This window comes from Varroa destructor, unplaced genomic scaffold, assembly GCF_002443255.2.
Source record: "Varroa destructor unplaced genomic scaffold, Vdes_3.0 BEIS01000003.1, whole genome shotgun sequence".
NCBI lineage: Eukaryota > Metazoa > Arthropoda > Arachnida > Mesostigmata > Varroidae > Varroa > Varroa destructor.
In genome coordinates this window covers 40914304-40928849 of record NW_019211456.1, presented here as the reverse complement: position 1 = coordinate 40928849, position 14546 = coordinate 40914304, and the positions used below count along the sequence as shown (strand labels likewise).

The window sequence follows — 14546 nt, the reverse complement described above, 5'->3', positions numbered from 1 at the left end:
TTCGACCAATAACTTAATTTAAGACTAATGACATCGTAAAATAATATAACTTAAATAGAAAGATTAATAAAATGAAGGAGCTATTGATACGCTTTTGCGAAGCTCTCTGTTTTGTGGACGAGGGTGTCCTGCAGATCGAGTGATTTGTACAACCGACTGAACGTTGGCAAGTAGTAATTGAACTGAGGATGAAAACGTCTGAAATCCTAAAACCAGCAAGGTATCTTCTATTCAAGGTACATCTATTCACCTATCGACAGGCTTCGTCCTAAATGATTCCACATAGATTTGAAATAGTTTTGTCATGCTGGCGGATACAAACGAATCAGAGCGATACTTTCTTGAGAAAACACAGAGAAAGTTGTCTAGCGGCCACGCCTTTTGATGAGTGCACGCTTTATTCTGTTTCGGCAACGATTGCCACAAGAATGAAAACTTCAAATACTCCGACAAAGGATTCATCTATGGATGTGGCGTTTTCTTATCCTAACAAGTCAATTCGTCTGATTAGAGGTCGTGCGAAATTCAAAGAAACGATCCAACTCCTTGATAATTGCTTTCACAGCTAGCGAAATGATTTTGACATATGGGAAAATATATGCCAAGGCTGTCGTGTTCCAATGTTGGGCCGCTTAGATCGATTAGAACATCAGCAAGACTTAGACATTTCTACCATGGCTGTCAGCTCTACGACCACAGTATCGTACTAGACAATCAGTGTACTCCTGTCACGTCATAAGATTAGCATTTTCCGTAGTCGCTAACAGTTCTTGCTAGAGGCCTAGGGTCGTCAAGAGACGCTCATATACTGCCTACTTGATGTGAAGCGGGCTGTGTTTACAACAAATGCTTAGTACGAAAAACGGACCAACAATCGGCAAACATTGTAGACGATTTACTGAACGTTCGAGTCGAAGTTTACCAGAAACCATAATGTTTGTGCTGTGTACCATCGTAGGTCCTTGTGGCAGCCAAGATATCTGCTGTATTTCCCAGTCACATCTGCACACACGCAAACTTTTCGCCGCCGCTGTCACACGACGCTTTATTACACGGCCTCATTTTTTCTTGGAATTCGACCTGAAAATTGTACAAACGACAAATGCTACGAGGAATGTCTGTGGCTAATAGACCTAGCAGTGTAGCTGCTCCGGAAAGATTCACCAAGCAGCGGTGGTGGTGGTAGACCACCATCCAGCTGTGGCGCAAAATGCCGTCACTGCTAAAGTTATTGTTCATAGCAGCGCGCGGCAAACCAACGTTGAGGGCAGTTACACCTAACATCTAGCTGTTAACTCGCCGTAGACGATCTCTATCGTCTAACTGGAGGTAACTGGAAGAGAGCGGCTGTCTAGTTCAGCGTGTTTCCGGTCGTCGTAAGCATTCTGCGCACACCTGAGCGACAAACGCCAGCAATGGCGGCCGCGTCAACCGATGCGTTTTATAAGGAGGACAATGTTAGTGACGGCGTCGCTGCTGTTGGATCAATAAGGAAAAACAGCCCAACTAGCCCACTTGAAAATCGCCTGAACGGAGCTGCGTTTGGAGGCCTGATGCTGTTGGTCTTTCGTGTACATGAGATATGACGAACTTTCGATTCAGTCGATTGCGAGCTACTGCAGCAGCAGCAGCACCGCGAGGAGTGGGCAGCGAAGTACCTTTACTTACTAATAGTGCCACAGCATGGCTGTCGCCAGAGGCTAACAACATCAGGGAACCATCCTCTCGTGACTAATTTCGAAGAGTCTCTGGAAAAAATTTGCTATATAAAATGAATATCGTATATTGGATTCTTTTTTTTGGCTCTGTTATTTCGAACAAATCGTCGGCAAGCGACTACCAACAGCTACGCTTCTTACCAGCTAAATCAACATCAGTAGACGCCTCTTAACACGCGTCGCCTTTGTTCAAAACGGTTGCCGCACGTTTTCGGCGCAGTTGGCATTGTTACGCTCACGGCTGTTGCTATGATTCACAGAGGCACGTGGATGTACGGGTAGGATCAATATAGAATTCGCTTTGGAATAGGCGACGACATTTATGTAACAATTTCATAATGAGTTTACAACGAAAGCGGCAAAACAGTGAAAGCGAAACCGCAAGCGACATGAGACCATACAGATTTAATAGGGACACAACGATGTGGAACGAATGACGAAGGTCCAAACCAAAACTCCAACTATGAAATTTAAACGGCCATATGAGCGCGTGACCTGCCCATTGTCGCGTATCCATGGATATGAAGAGGTACCATACGTAATGGTCACGCACGAGAGACCGTAGGCGCTTGGATGATATAGTTTTTAGAATCCGTGAGAATAAATAAAATGAAGTAACTGTAATGAATCATAAAAACGGCAATTCACCTAATAAATATATATGTATGTATGAATAAAATTATCAGTGAAAAAACCGGGGAAGATATGAAACATATGTACGTAGAAACGTTAACTAGTCGGAACGAGAGTTATATTTAGAATTCATAAATTCGTTCCATATAGTGATCTTGCACTTCTAAGGCGTGCGTACGATTACGCTTGCAGATCTTTGCAGGCATTGCAGATTACGTTTGCAGCATTGCAAACGTGTACGGCACGAGCGTTCTCCCCGGTACGTAACGCTTCTGTCAGCAGTACTCCTTCCCCACTTGCACGTGTCTAAGCCTCGTGCTGTCACAAGACGAGCCAACATGTACGGATAATGCATGCTGAATATTGTCAAGCGTTACTCCGTCATTGTCGACACATCGTGGAAGCAACCTGCTCGTCTATTCTAACAGAACGTGATCTTAGCCGCGATATCGACAGACTGTTATGCGCATTTGCACGCAGGATACAAAATGGGCACGATTCCGAACGATGAATTGTACGGACAATTATTTTTTGTTGAAATTTTGAATTTTTTACAATTTCTGCGACTGGATAAACGTTGTTTCATAGCCATTTCATTATTCAGCGAGCGTGGTTTCCGTTCGATGAAAGTGAACGTAGCGCAATGTCGAGATAGCGCGCCCGACATCAGTGTCGCCCACACGTACCGGCTGTCTTAAGCCGCTTTTTCGTCGACAACGATCCGCTGTACCGTGGTCTAGGAAGCGAATTATACGTGTATGTAAGGGCGTGATACGATGTCTAATGTCACTGTCCGGACGATAGCGCCATGCCCAGATCAAAACAAATCATATGTATGTATGGCTATATAAGGCCCGAACATTAAACTAGCGGTTGAGCAGGGACCTGCCACAGCTGATCGGTGCTCAGAAGTGCGAGGCAGCAGGTAAATGCCGATCGCGCTGGTCTACCATCACGTAACAGTAACGACGTTGTTACGGCATGTAGCAACCAGCCGTTGCAGTGTCGCCTAAGCAGACATTTAGCTAACTTACATTATGACAAATGTCATATATCATTAGCTATAGATTGCTGAGACGTTTACATCTATTCGTGTTTTGCATTTTCAATATCCAAAAAGAACCCAAAAATGTACCGGAACTATTAATGTAAATTAATCGTATAGGAAATGGAAAAATTTATCAAAAAATTACTTCATTGTTTGTTATTACAACATATATGCTAACTGAGCTACAATTGCACTAATAATAAAAAGTTGTATTTTTCTAAAAATCCAATTAAATTTTGCATAACGTTCGTATTTATTGTCACGCTTTGCCAATTTGTTGGCGTTGTATAGCGCAATTGAATTTGCTCAATGAATGTACCTGCAGCACGATGTATTGGCACAGTATGGTCACTGACGTGCAGCTTGAGATAGTAGATGTGCTTCCAGGACGAACACCATGATCCGACGTCACTACATTCTTAGAAACCCACGGAGCTCCGAGGGTCTATTTATCTGAACGCGCTAATATTATATTTGTTTTTTCATTTTCCACAGCGAGCCAGCTATTGATTAATAGAGAAGTCAGCAATAGCTGCGAAAGGACCGGTCCCATATATCAATCCATAGTTGTTTGTAGGCTGTATACCACGACTCGACACGACGGCTGGCAACAGGACAACGGTGTCTTTGCGTTGGAGAGAGCAGCCCTTTATGATCATTGATAACATAATACACGACAGTAAATGAATATTAATTGATATCTTCAAACTGTTTAGGCTTGAATTGTAAGAGAAGAGAATTTGGCTATACAATGTGGGCCTTATTCTATGCCCTTAAAACGTTTAACGAAATAGCTTCTTCTGAGCATCCCTTGACTGGGTAATACGCATTTGATAATTTTACTTTGTGTCCAATCCCATCCCCGGTACAGCATCCACGTCGAGACACGTGTAACACAAATGAGTTGCTGAACGTTTGAATGCTAAAGAACAAAGCCTAAAATTGGCAAGGATAGCTTACGAAACGTCCATAGAAACGTTAATATGCGCGCGGTGTTTTCTCGCCTGTGGGATCGTGTGTGACCTAGATCATAAATGACTGTCCATTTTAAAGGGACACTGTGCAATGGTTCCCCCACATTGTATGCTATCATACAGTACACCGTAAGACTCTAGTCTACTATACAATATTGAACGTGCAATATATCTTCGTCCCACAGGGTCTTCTTATGTTCACCGTCGCATACGCAACAAAGTATTACGTCGATATGTGGTAATTTCTAATGCCATTATTATAATTATCTATAAACAATCACTAAGGCAAGAGAGGCAGACATTTTATGAAGCACAGTCTTTTCGAAGGGCAGGCACATCTCACGAGAGGAAGACAAGAAAAAGTAAACCACACAGTGCACTGTGATCCTTCCGTAATGGCCCTTTTAATCTGATCGACTCAATTAGAAACGAATTTAATAAAGTGCCAGAACGATCTGCTGTGACTCGAAATAGATTTACTGATGTATAGCTATGGCTTGACCTTCTAGTTGCTTAGAGAATATACTGGGACAATTTTCCTCATGACAGAAACGGCTCACTGCAGTATGGTCAATCAGACACTGGCATCACTAGCGTCGCTGCATTATATCTTCATCGCAACAATAAATCATGCATGCGCATGTACGTACAATGCTTCTCTACCAGCGTTTGTTTTGTCCGACAAACTCAACTAGCAAAAAGTCCACCCACATAACTCGTAGTCAGCAGCCACAACAACGATAACGCTCATCAGCTTATTAGATGCATTCAGGGGCTGGCGTCGTGGAAACACCGACGCGTCTTGTCAGCGATGCTCACATATATGGCGTGCACGGATAGGGGACGTTCCAAATCAACCACTGAAATCACAGCACCGCACTCGGGCTATCGAATCGAAATAGATCTTCGTACTTTCATGCACATTTTAGCATCTGCAGCATCGGTGCTCTAATATAGAAGCTCTCCCAGTAGAAACAGAGACAGAACGTTGTCAGTTGTGAACGTCACATTAGTGTTATCACAAAAAGTGTGACGTTTCAATAATAAAGCATCTCACAGCTATTTTAAGGGCGTACGCATGTTAGATGCCGTAATCGAGATATAATATTTGTCATGCTGGGGGACGGGGGCTTTCTATGATGTAATGTAAAACGGGAGCCCTATTCAATGCAGATATCGTTGCGTTTTATCTTCAAACGATGACAACAATGACGACTACTACATCTACCTGTACCGAGTATTCGCCATTTCGTTGCGACGGCTACCAAACTATGCTGATAGTCGTGAGCCCACATGCCTGAAGACCACAGCGCACCCATGCGTTGCTCTTTACGGTGGTTTAAATCCGAATTTAGCCCACTCAGTGCGCCACCCGTGTGGTGTATTTAAGGAAGCAATCCCAATGACGTGTTTTCGATGACCGCCGCTGTAGGACTAGTACTCTAATACATAACTTTACAAAGCCCATATTATTCTGCAAAAAATTAGCTTTTTTTTTGCTTCTGTTTATACTCGACGTCAGGTGCTAATGACATGCGCTTAGCCCTGTAAAAAAAAAAGGCAACAAAATTGTAATGCAACACATCAATGGTCAGTTGGTTGGCCGTCTTTAACTGGATCCGCGTGTTGTTGTCCATCGATTCCCCCACTTAAGTCAGCAAATAACAATGGATATTGTAGAAAACCAAGACAACAACGCAGCCACTGACGCTGCGGCTTTCCAGCGTCGTGGTAGCGTCTGCGGGGTGAAGAAGTGATGTGATGTTAACGGCCAGTGCGGTGCAGGCCACTAACATTAGCGGTTTTGGTAGGGACAACGTTTCTTGCTACGGGTCTCTTAATCCGTGCTAAGATCTCCACGCTGTAATTCTCAGTAGGTGGATCACAGACACGCATGCACTCGCTCATTGACGCTCAGAATCGAGTTTATCATTTACTGATGGTGGGAGGAGGGGGTAGTGAAGATGCCAGTACCCCTAGAGATATCTGTACCACGCTGACGCTCGCTGTTTCCATAAGCTGCGAACGATTTGCTTTATAGATCTCCCATCTGTTTCTGCAGAGTGACGCGAGCAAGCTTCTTGACAGAGTAGAAACGCGAGGCGCGCACCGTGTAACCATACGTCATTCTAGCTTTGATCGCTTTGCTCATGCGTAGACTTGAAGAAAATGTAGATGAAAAAAGGAAAAATGCGCCGAAATAGTAGTAATAGAACCGCACTCTCGACTGGTTCTGCATTGCTTTTCTGGTCTGCCCTCCTTTTTTGACAACGACGATAATGCGATAAGAGCACCTGGCCCCTGTAGTACTTGTTGTTGTCTTCGTAGTCGCGATCCTCGTACCGTTCGTTTATCGTTACGCTGCTGCGGGCCGGTGACCGCGCACGGTTACTCACTCAGTTCAGATATTGACCCGGCAGCGCGTAGTGTTGGCGACAAGATTGGCGAAGCCGAAAAAAAAAAAGCGTCGCACGCCACTGCAAAATTCTTCAGTGCTTGAGATCAGCAATAGCCCGAGAAGCGGTTATAGAGTCGGCCGCGGCGGCGGCGGCGGCGGCGGTTGCGGTGGCGGCGGTGGCGTCCGCTTTAGTAGCAGACGCAACGCCAGACAAGATAGGAAATAACAAGTCGCATAAAACTCCCTGGGAAAAGGGCTCTCCTCATCTACTAACAGTAGAACTTGTAGCAATGTAGAGGCAGCGGTCGTCGGGTACCACTTACTATTGGTTGCAATTGAAATTGCGATTAGCAAAGGTAGCAAACGGTAAAGGTATTGTGTCGAGTCACTTAGAAACCGACATGCAGAGAAATAGCAGCAAACACGTCTGTTTAGATTTGCCGTCTGATCTGAAAATGTGGAACTTACCTCGGTATGCTGACTTCAGACAGGTGATCAAGAAAAGAGAATCGTTACCAGTCCGGCACGAAGATAAACTGAACAAAAATTCCAGTAGCCGGCCGTTATGACTATGGAAAAATTACCATGAAAATGGCCAAAAAAAAAACGCCAAAAAACCATGACAATAATTATAGCAGTGGAGACGGCCGTGGGGGTTACACGTAAACGCAGTAGCTAATTTAGCACAAGAGGGCATCTATCTCACAGATTTAGCAGCTCACAACGAAAGCGCGGAGCAGGGAATGATTGTTTGTTCCCGATATGGCATCTTCCAGGCTCGACTCGATCCGGGCTGGAGTGAAGCACTAATCAGTGAGTTATTTTACTTACATTTAAAGAAGAAGTAAAATTAAGTGTTAAGTAGTTTAGTACAACAAGAACCGCTACCATACACTTAAAGCTATGATATGATGATAACTAGTTGACAAACGGCACTTGCAGTATCGATTTTTCTTACTTTTTACGGACTATACGTTTAGTTAATCGAGTATTTGCGTGATCCAGGTACTAAATACACCACGCTGTCCAGAGTTCGTGTAAAGATAATTAATCCGTTCCATACCATCCCACCCAGATCACTGTATGCATATTCATCGTAATGTGGCCATACCTTATAGAATCCACAGCCTATTAGGTACGATGGGATATGTTGTTTTCTTCTAAACTGACAGACTAAATAAAATATTAGCTACAGTAATCTAGTATCTATGATACGGACTGATAACTCGGCCGTAGATATTTATCGTGTAATAAAATACGGCCGTCTCGTAGGGGCTGAACGGTACTGACCTGGGCTTTAGGCCAAAGCAACATTATTCGTTCTCTCGTCGAAGTCATCTTGCCTAGTATACAAAGTTTCCGTGACCAGACAGATTATGATAGACCTATTTATGTATATTTACAGAACGATTCAAAAGTCAGAAATTACGATTTTGACCAATATGATCAGCTGCCACTGATCAGATATCAACAGTAAATACAAGCAACAATAGCTAAGTCGTGGTTCACGGAACGAAGTTTTCTCCAGTCGCTGGCAGTCTGGCTAGTCGAGACGACGGTTCGACGACAACTAGTTTGTATCGAGACACATTCAAATACGTTTATACATCAATGAAACGGCCACCTACACACACTTACCCACCGAGACGCGCCGTCAACCCCGATGCAATTGGGACAGTTTCTCAAATTCAACGATTCCGGTAAGTTCAACTTAAGATTACCCCAAAAATATATCAGAACATGTTTCACATATGATATATCCTGTCTTCTCATAAAATAACTGTTCCAACTCATCTAACTGATTTGCAAAATTTCACTATTTACCGGTCTTTAAGGGAAACGATTTTACATACACTTGTTACTTGTTTATAGTTTGTGTTTAAACAGCGTATTTCAGGATGAACTGGCCTCATAAAGCCGATCCAATCTTCGTTGTCTTAAGATCGGTGAACATGGTACCATCTGTCATAGAAAGGCCTTGCGTATACAGACATCACTATATGTTCAGTAATTATATATTGGTGATAATAAACATTATCATTCACGTACTAGTTTGAATTTGGTAGTCAAACAGTAAACCGTTAACTCAGTTAAACCGTTAATAGTTCATCACAAGCTGTAATATACCATTAGAAAAGGTCAAGGGTCACGTGGTCACTTGAACCACTGCTGTTCGTTGTTTCAACTAATCACCGAAAAAAAAAAAACGCCGACACGACCTTCGAAACCGGATTGGTCTATTGCTGATGTATGAGTAAAGGTTAGCTTAAGCTAAACCGACTGAATGTGCATTAATACGTTTCTAGCCGTCAAATTGTTGGATAGTGCCATTTTCCTACGCCCGCATGACTGTCCGCCTCAGAACGTACCTACGCTCGTATTTACTACGAGTCGAATAAAAATAACCGGACTGGCAAGTGACAGGAGTGCCATTTATTCATTTCAATCGTGTTTTAGTCGGAGACGGAAAAAAGTTTGACTACATCGTACATAGAATTAGAGTTAGTAAGCAGTCATCGGGGTGCGCGCTGGCACCCATAACATCTAGCAAAACGATACGGGGGTGAAATTATTCTATATCGTCATAGAAACTCGCACGAAAAAGGCTTCGTTGAAAAAACGATCCCGCTGTTTACCGATATTTAAACTATCGAGAAGTTCGTTTTCGCGCGTTAAAGACGATTGTAAATACCAACTATTCTGTTCGGCACACAGTCCTTTTAGAAGTTCAGAGTTCTATGATGCACGTTACCGGAGACCGGTGGGATAAATGGGCCTTGTAGAGGTTTTTGATGTGCGAACTATATAGAACTTACCTTCGTATGAAGAAACGTAAGCGCCTTATTGACGTTCTCAATTTTGTGGACACGCATTTTTCCGTTATTTGGTTTGCCGAGACGTTCACCCGAAATAATTTCAAGCAACTTGAGGAGTTTACGTCCATCGGACAGATCTGTGAATAGGTCGTCCACCTCCATGCGGGCCTGTAGCGGACAAGACAATTATACATAATCCAATATAACTGGGGCTGTATAAACAGTGGCGTAAGCACCGAAAGGCTTCACGATGACTGGCATTAATGTAATGTATATTGGAGCTTGAGGTCAAATATTGAAGGATTTACAAATAGGCTGTCTCATCATTTTCGGCTAAGTAACTTCGCAATTTGATTTCCTCTCGGCCGCTAGTCGCGTCAACCGCAAACCATCATATCGAAGATTAATGGAAAGAAATGTCTCATAGGTGTGTATGCACATTCTGTGCCACTGAAGTCAGCATCTTTACCAAAATGCACACCGGTGCAGCAGGTGGTTCTTGCATGATTGGTTCGTAGATTTCGAAATATATTTTGGCTCGTAACTCACTCCTGCTTTTGAGCTCCGTAGCAAAATGCTGTTACGGGCAAAGTACTTCAATGAACATGATTACGAATCTCACGTGCCTAAGAATGTTCAGCCATAATAAATTAGATATCTTAGAACGATAACGTGTACAATGGATGTCTCTGAGTCAGCATCTGTCCGACTATTTCCTTGAAAATAACATTAAGCGGTCGACTCTGGCGGTTTCCAAATAAATATCCCAACTGTCAATAACGGCTGAGATCATCATTCTTCCGAAAAGAGATTCGACTGAAGACTCTTGCGAGACATTACCCGAACGGCCACTTACTACTGATAATTTTCGTTCTGTGCTTAAGCAAGCGGACCTATGCACACGCCCGAACGGGCTCTTTCACGTATGTTTGTTTGACGAAATCACACACTGCCAATCAGCAAGAACGCTATCGAATGTTTATATTTATTACTTGCTACTAAGGTAATTATAACAATCAACTAGTATGTTTAAAATGCATTTTATGACCCTTCTCTCAGCCGAAGAGTTCAAATGAAACGTATCGCAATCAAGTTCTACCGGCGCGTGCGGAATTAGTCTAAAAAAGCCTTCAATCCTACAATGCCACCTGCGGGTTCTACCCCGTGCCTGCTACAAGGCTAACGTCGAACAGCAGCCAATCTGATAGTTTAAACATCGTTTTCCTATGCAATACAAGTTGAGCACATTTGTTCACGGGACACAATTTCTACGGAAGTCCGTATTGGCACTTTTGATGTTATATAAGCGCGAACGTTGTTGATAGCCATCTTGGTGTTTACGAACGGCGATGTGATGTTATTTTCAGAAAGAGAGAAAATAATTGCTCACTTCGGTTTACGACAAAGTAACTTTATCCTCTAAAGTCAAGTCAAAGGTATTTAATTTCTGGCCGACCCAATTCCTCTAGACAAACCCTCCGGGCTTAGACCGTTAGTAGAATAGAAAAAATATATATATGGAAACGAATAATAGATAGGAAGAGCTATTATTAGCCTTTGTTATCAGTGCATAGGTAAGTATCTATTGAACTGTGTGTTTTGATTTGACCACTCACCCTGGCTAGGTACGAATTCATCCATTTTGTGAAGGTTTTCTTCTGGATGTGTAATCGTTCCTCCTGAAGCTGCTTAATACGACCCCTTTCAAATTCGACCGCTCCTGACTTTATGCCGGCTTCGCCATCACGTGACATTGTGTCGTCGTTGTCGTCGTCGTCGTCGCCGCCGTCGTCGTCGTCGTCGTCGTCGTCGTCGTCGCCGTCGCCGCCGTCGTCGTCGTCGTCGTCGCCGTCGTCGTCGTCGTCGTCGTGGTAAATGTGATCGGCGCCGGTTACACGGATACCTTTACCTGTGGTGGCGGCGAAATTTCGAGAAGAGCCACTCGCTCGAGGCCCGTCGGCGGCCTTTAGCGGCCACTCAGTTAACGCTGTAAACAAATTGTAAAATATATATTTAATAAATCTGAGATTAGACCAATCATACGGGAAAGCACTAGCGAAGCTGGTAATTTTACAGCGATTTTTTTCTTAGAAAATAAGGGTTTCCGCCACCTAGCGGAAGCCGGAGCGGCTGTTAATATGAAAATTGGTTTTTCTACCAAGCATTATTTAAACTGTTTTTTAGTTAAGAGATATCTGTTAATGAAGTCACTATGCTTTGGATAAAGTGCGTTTATATCTCTGGCCATTTAATGATTACTTAGATAGCCACAAGCAAATCCGTTCACATCGGGTTTGGCTTCGGGAAGGTCACACCTGGCTCAAGGTTCCAAGAGTTGATAGGATTTGATGTACCCGCTCCGTCCTGCTGAACGCATAAGGACCCATAAATGACGACACAAAGCGCGCAGACAGGCGATCGGTCGGAGCTTTCTATTTTTTTCACCAGCTTCGTCGATCACGGCGTTATTTTTGCCTTTGCGTGCCATGTGTTTGCGAACAGCTAACAATTTTATAACAATATCATAGCTGTGTGCAGATTAATGCGGGCAGCACGCTAATTCAGATAGAGTAGTTAGCCATTGAGTTAGCGTAGATCTGTCCTTGGCAAGGCAGTGCTATGTTTTGCCTGGATAGTACCTCAGGAGGAGACACCCCTATAAACAACGTTTGGTCCTTTAGATAAGCATCACAATAGGACGTGGGCCTTCTAAAGCGACGAGACGAACGCAGTGAGCAATCCGCAAATACTTCCACAGCTTCTGTCACAGTACATCGATATGCTGTAGCTAAGGATGCCGCCGCGGTTATCAAACCTGGTGACCATAGCATGATGATATGCCTGATTACTGCGATTATCACTGATTGACAAACCTAGGTAAACGGGAGTGCAGGCAGGCAGAGAAGGCTGTAATGATAGATATTGCAGTGGAGCTCTCCCAACTGGACTGCCTTGCACTCTAAAGCTTGGTGGCCTTAAGAAGCAAATAAACGAGCGCAGTTGGCGCGCGTTAAGGGCGACGACATGAGCATCACAAACAGGGCTATTAGTCTGCGCCAGGGCATTGAGAACTTAGGCTCCGACAACATGTTGGCCGCTTTAGTTGGCAAAATTTAGTCTCTGCAGGCTTACACACAGACTTCCTGGGCAAAGCGTCATACACTAAGCTTGCTTTTTTGCCCGAGAAGGAACGTAATGTATTACGGGATTTGAAAAACCATGACGAACTGATTTAACATTTTGAAAAACGAGGCTGCAAGCCAGGTTAGGAAGGTCATTTCACGCACCGTTCAGGAATCTGGTGAGGACAGATTGGTCTCTCAGAGGACTCTTGTGACGATGCGACTTCCCAAAGAAAGCTTGCTGATAAAAGATGGAAGGTTTTAAACTCTTCTACCAGGTGCTTAAAATCGATGCCGGAGCCCATTGCTTTCTGCTACATTGCAAGAAAAAACGACTATATGAAGAAGGCTATGGGAGTGGTAGCTAGTAGATAGAAAGAAAATGTTTCGCCTACTACAAACAGAGGTCTAAACCAGTGCCCTTATATTCAATAGTAACTCTAATAGGTCTAAGTTCGCGGCTATGCTTAGGAAGATGCAGCATAATATCAACCCGGACAATCACAACATGAAGATTACAGAAAAAGATGCCACGAAACGTGAGCACGAAGATTTTCTTAAAGGAAGGTCAACAAAGTATTTCGAAAGCTATAGGATTAGATGGGACAAATCACACACTCATTCCCTCTCATAAAAAATTGATCATAAAGAATCTAATTGAGTAGACGGCTACGAAAGAGGTATCTTAGCACTGGACAAAATGCATGAAGTAAACAGGTCATACCGTCGAAATTTTTTATTACAGTCATGGATAATCGCAAGATTCGCATGCGTGGTTTCACCTATACGGGTACTATTTATGGGGAACCTAGTTATAGGAGTGGTTCCTAAATTACATTGCTGGGCCAGTTTTAAGCCCATGCGGCCTAACTAGTAAGCAAATTTGGCATAACTTCGGTTACCTGGCTAAGAAGCGCGCCATAGACGTTACGTTGGTACCGATAGCTTAACCTCTCCCTAATTTTTACAAAACAGAGGTAAATGGTGAGTTGGCAACTTTGTTGGTGATTAACGAGCAGACAACGATTTCAAACAGGTTTTAAAGCCAGAAGTAAGGAAACTCAGAAGCATCAAAACAATGACTATAACGGTGACAGCTTTTCTGGTGCAACGAAAAGAGACCCGAAGGGTGCAAAGCCCACTCAGTGATTGGAATCCTTTACATTAAAATTTTTAGCGGAGTAAAGCAGGCCTCACTCTTTCGAAAGAAACAGCTGACACGAGGGGAATATCCTTCCTACTAATGAATGAGTCAAATAAGATGTACATAAATATGCTTGCGGATAAAAAAATATATAGTTACATAAGAAATATTAAGAAACAGGCAACTTTAAGTGGAAGAGGCGAGGGTTTTGCATGGCTTGACATAAGGGGCACAGGGCCTTCTGTTTCTGCTGTTGTGGTCTAAGCAAGCCTATAGAGGACTTTGACCTGATGGAATGTGCAGGAAAGGCAGAAAAACATAGTGTTTCGCGGAGACTTAAATGTGGCGTCAGCAACCCAGGGCTCGACCCACGCAAACTGAGTGTTATTGAGTGGTCGGCTACCCACGACACGGTTACGATAAACAACGGAATCAGGCGTATGTTCCACGCCGTGGCAGATGCCATTTCCATAGATTTTACTAAATAGTACTTAGGAACAGTTACAGAACTGGAACATCACGACCTGTGAAGAGACCTGAACGATCATCACTGTATAGAGCTTGAAGTGCAAACGAACACAACGGCGAAAGAGTTTTTTCCGACCAGGAGTCTTTGATAGCTAAGGAAAAAAGAGAGCCGCCGTAAATTTAAGGGCAAAACGACGAGCTGAGCTGCAGAATACAACATCACAT

General features: G+C 43.4%; 1 protein-coding gene and 1 long non-coding RNA gene across 8 annotated transcripts in view; one reads left to right on the top strand and one right to left on the bottom strand.

Annotated features, from left to right (window-relative positions):
• The window catches only part of kst (spectrin beta chain, non-erythrocytic 5 kst), a 77085-nt gene that overhangs the window by 38982 nt on the left and 23557 nt on the right, over positions 1–14546 (bottom strand). For 6 of the 7 annotated variants that reach the window (XM_086983571.1, XM_022799796.2, XM_086983572.1 and 3 more), the window contains 2 exons: positions 11204–11574; positions 9588–9755 (listed from right to left, as the gene is read on the bottom strand). In XM_086983571.1, the coding sequence (XP_086839697.1) occupies positions 9588–9755; positions 11204–11574 (539 nt within the window). The remainder of the gene's footprint in view (positions 1–9587; positions 9756–11203; positions 11575–14546) is intronic. The other variant, XM_022799794.2, reaches the window with a different exon arrangement.
• LOC147756950 (uncharacterized) lies at positions 7459–8819 on the top strand. Its single transcript, XR_015323721.1, has 2 exons — positions 7459–7584; positions 8177–8819. It is a non-coding gene; the product is annotated as an uncharacterized LOC147756950 (long non-coding RNA).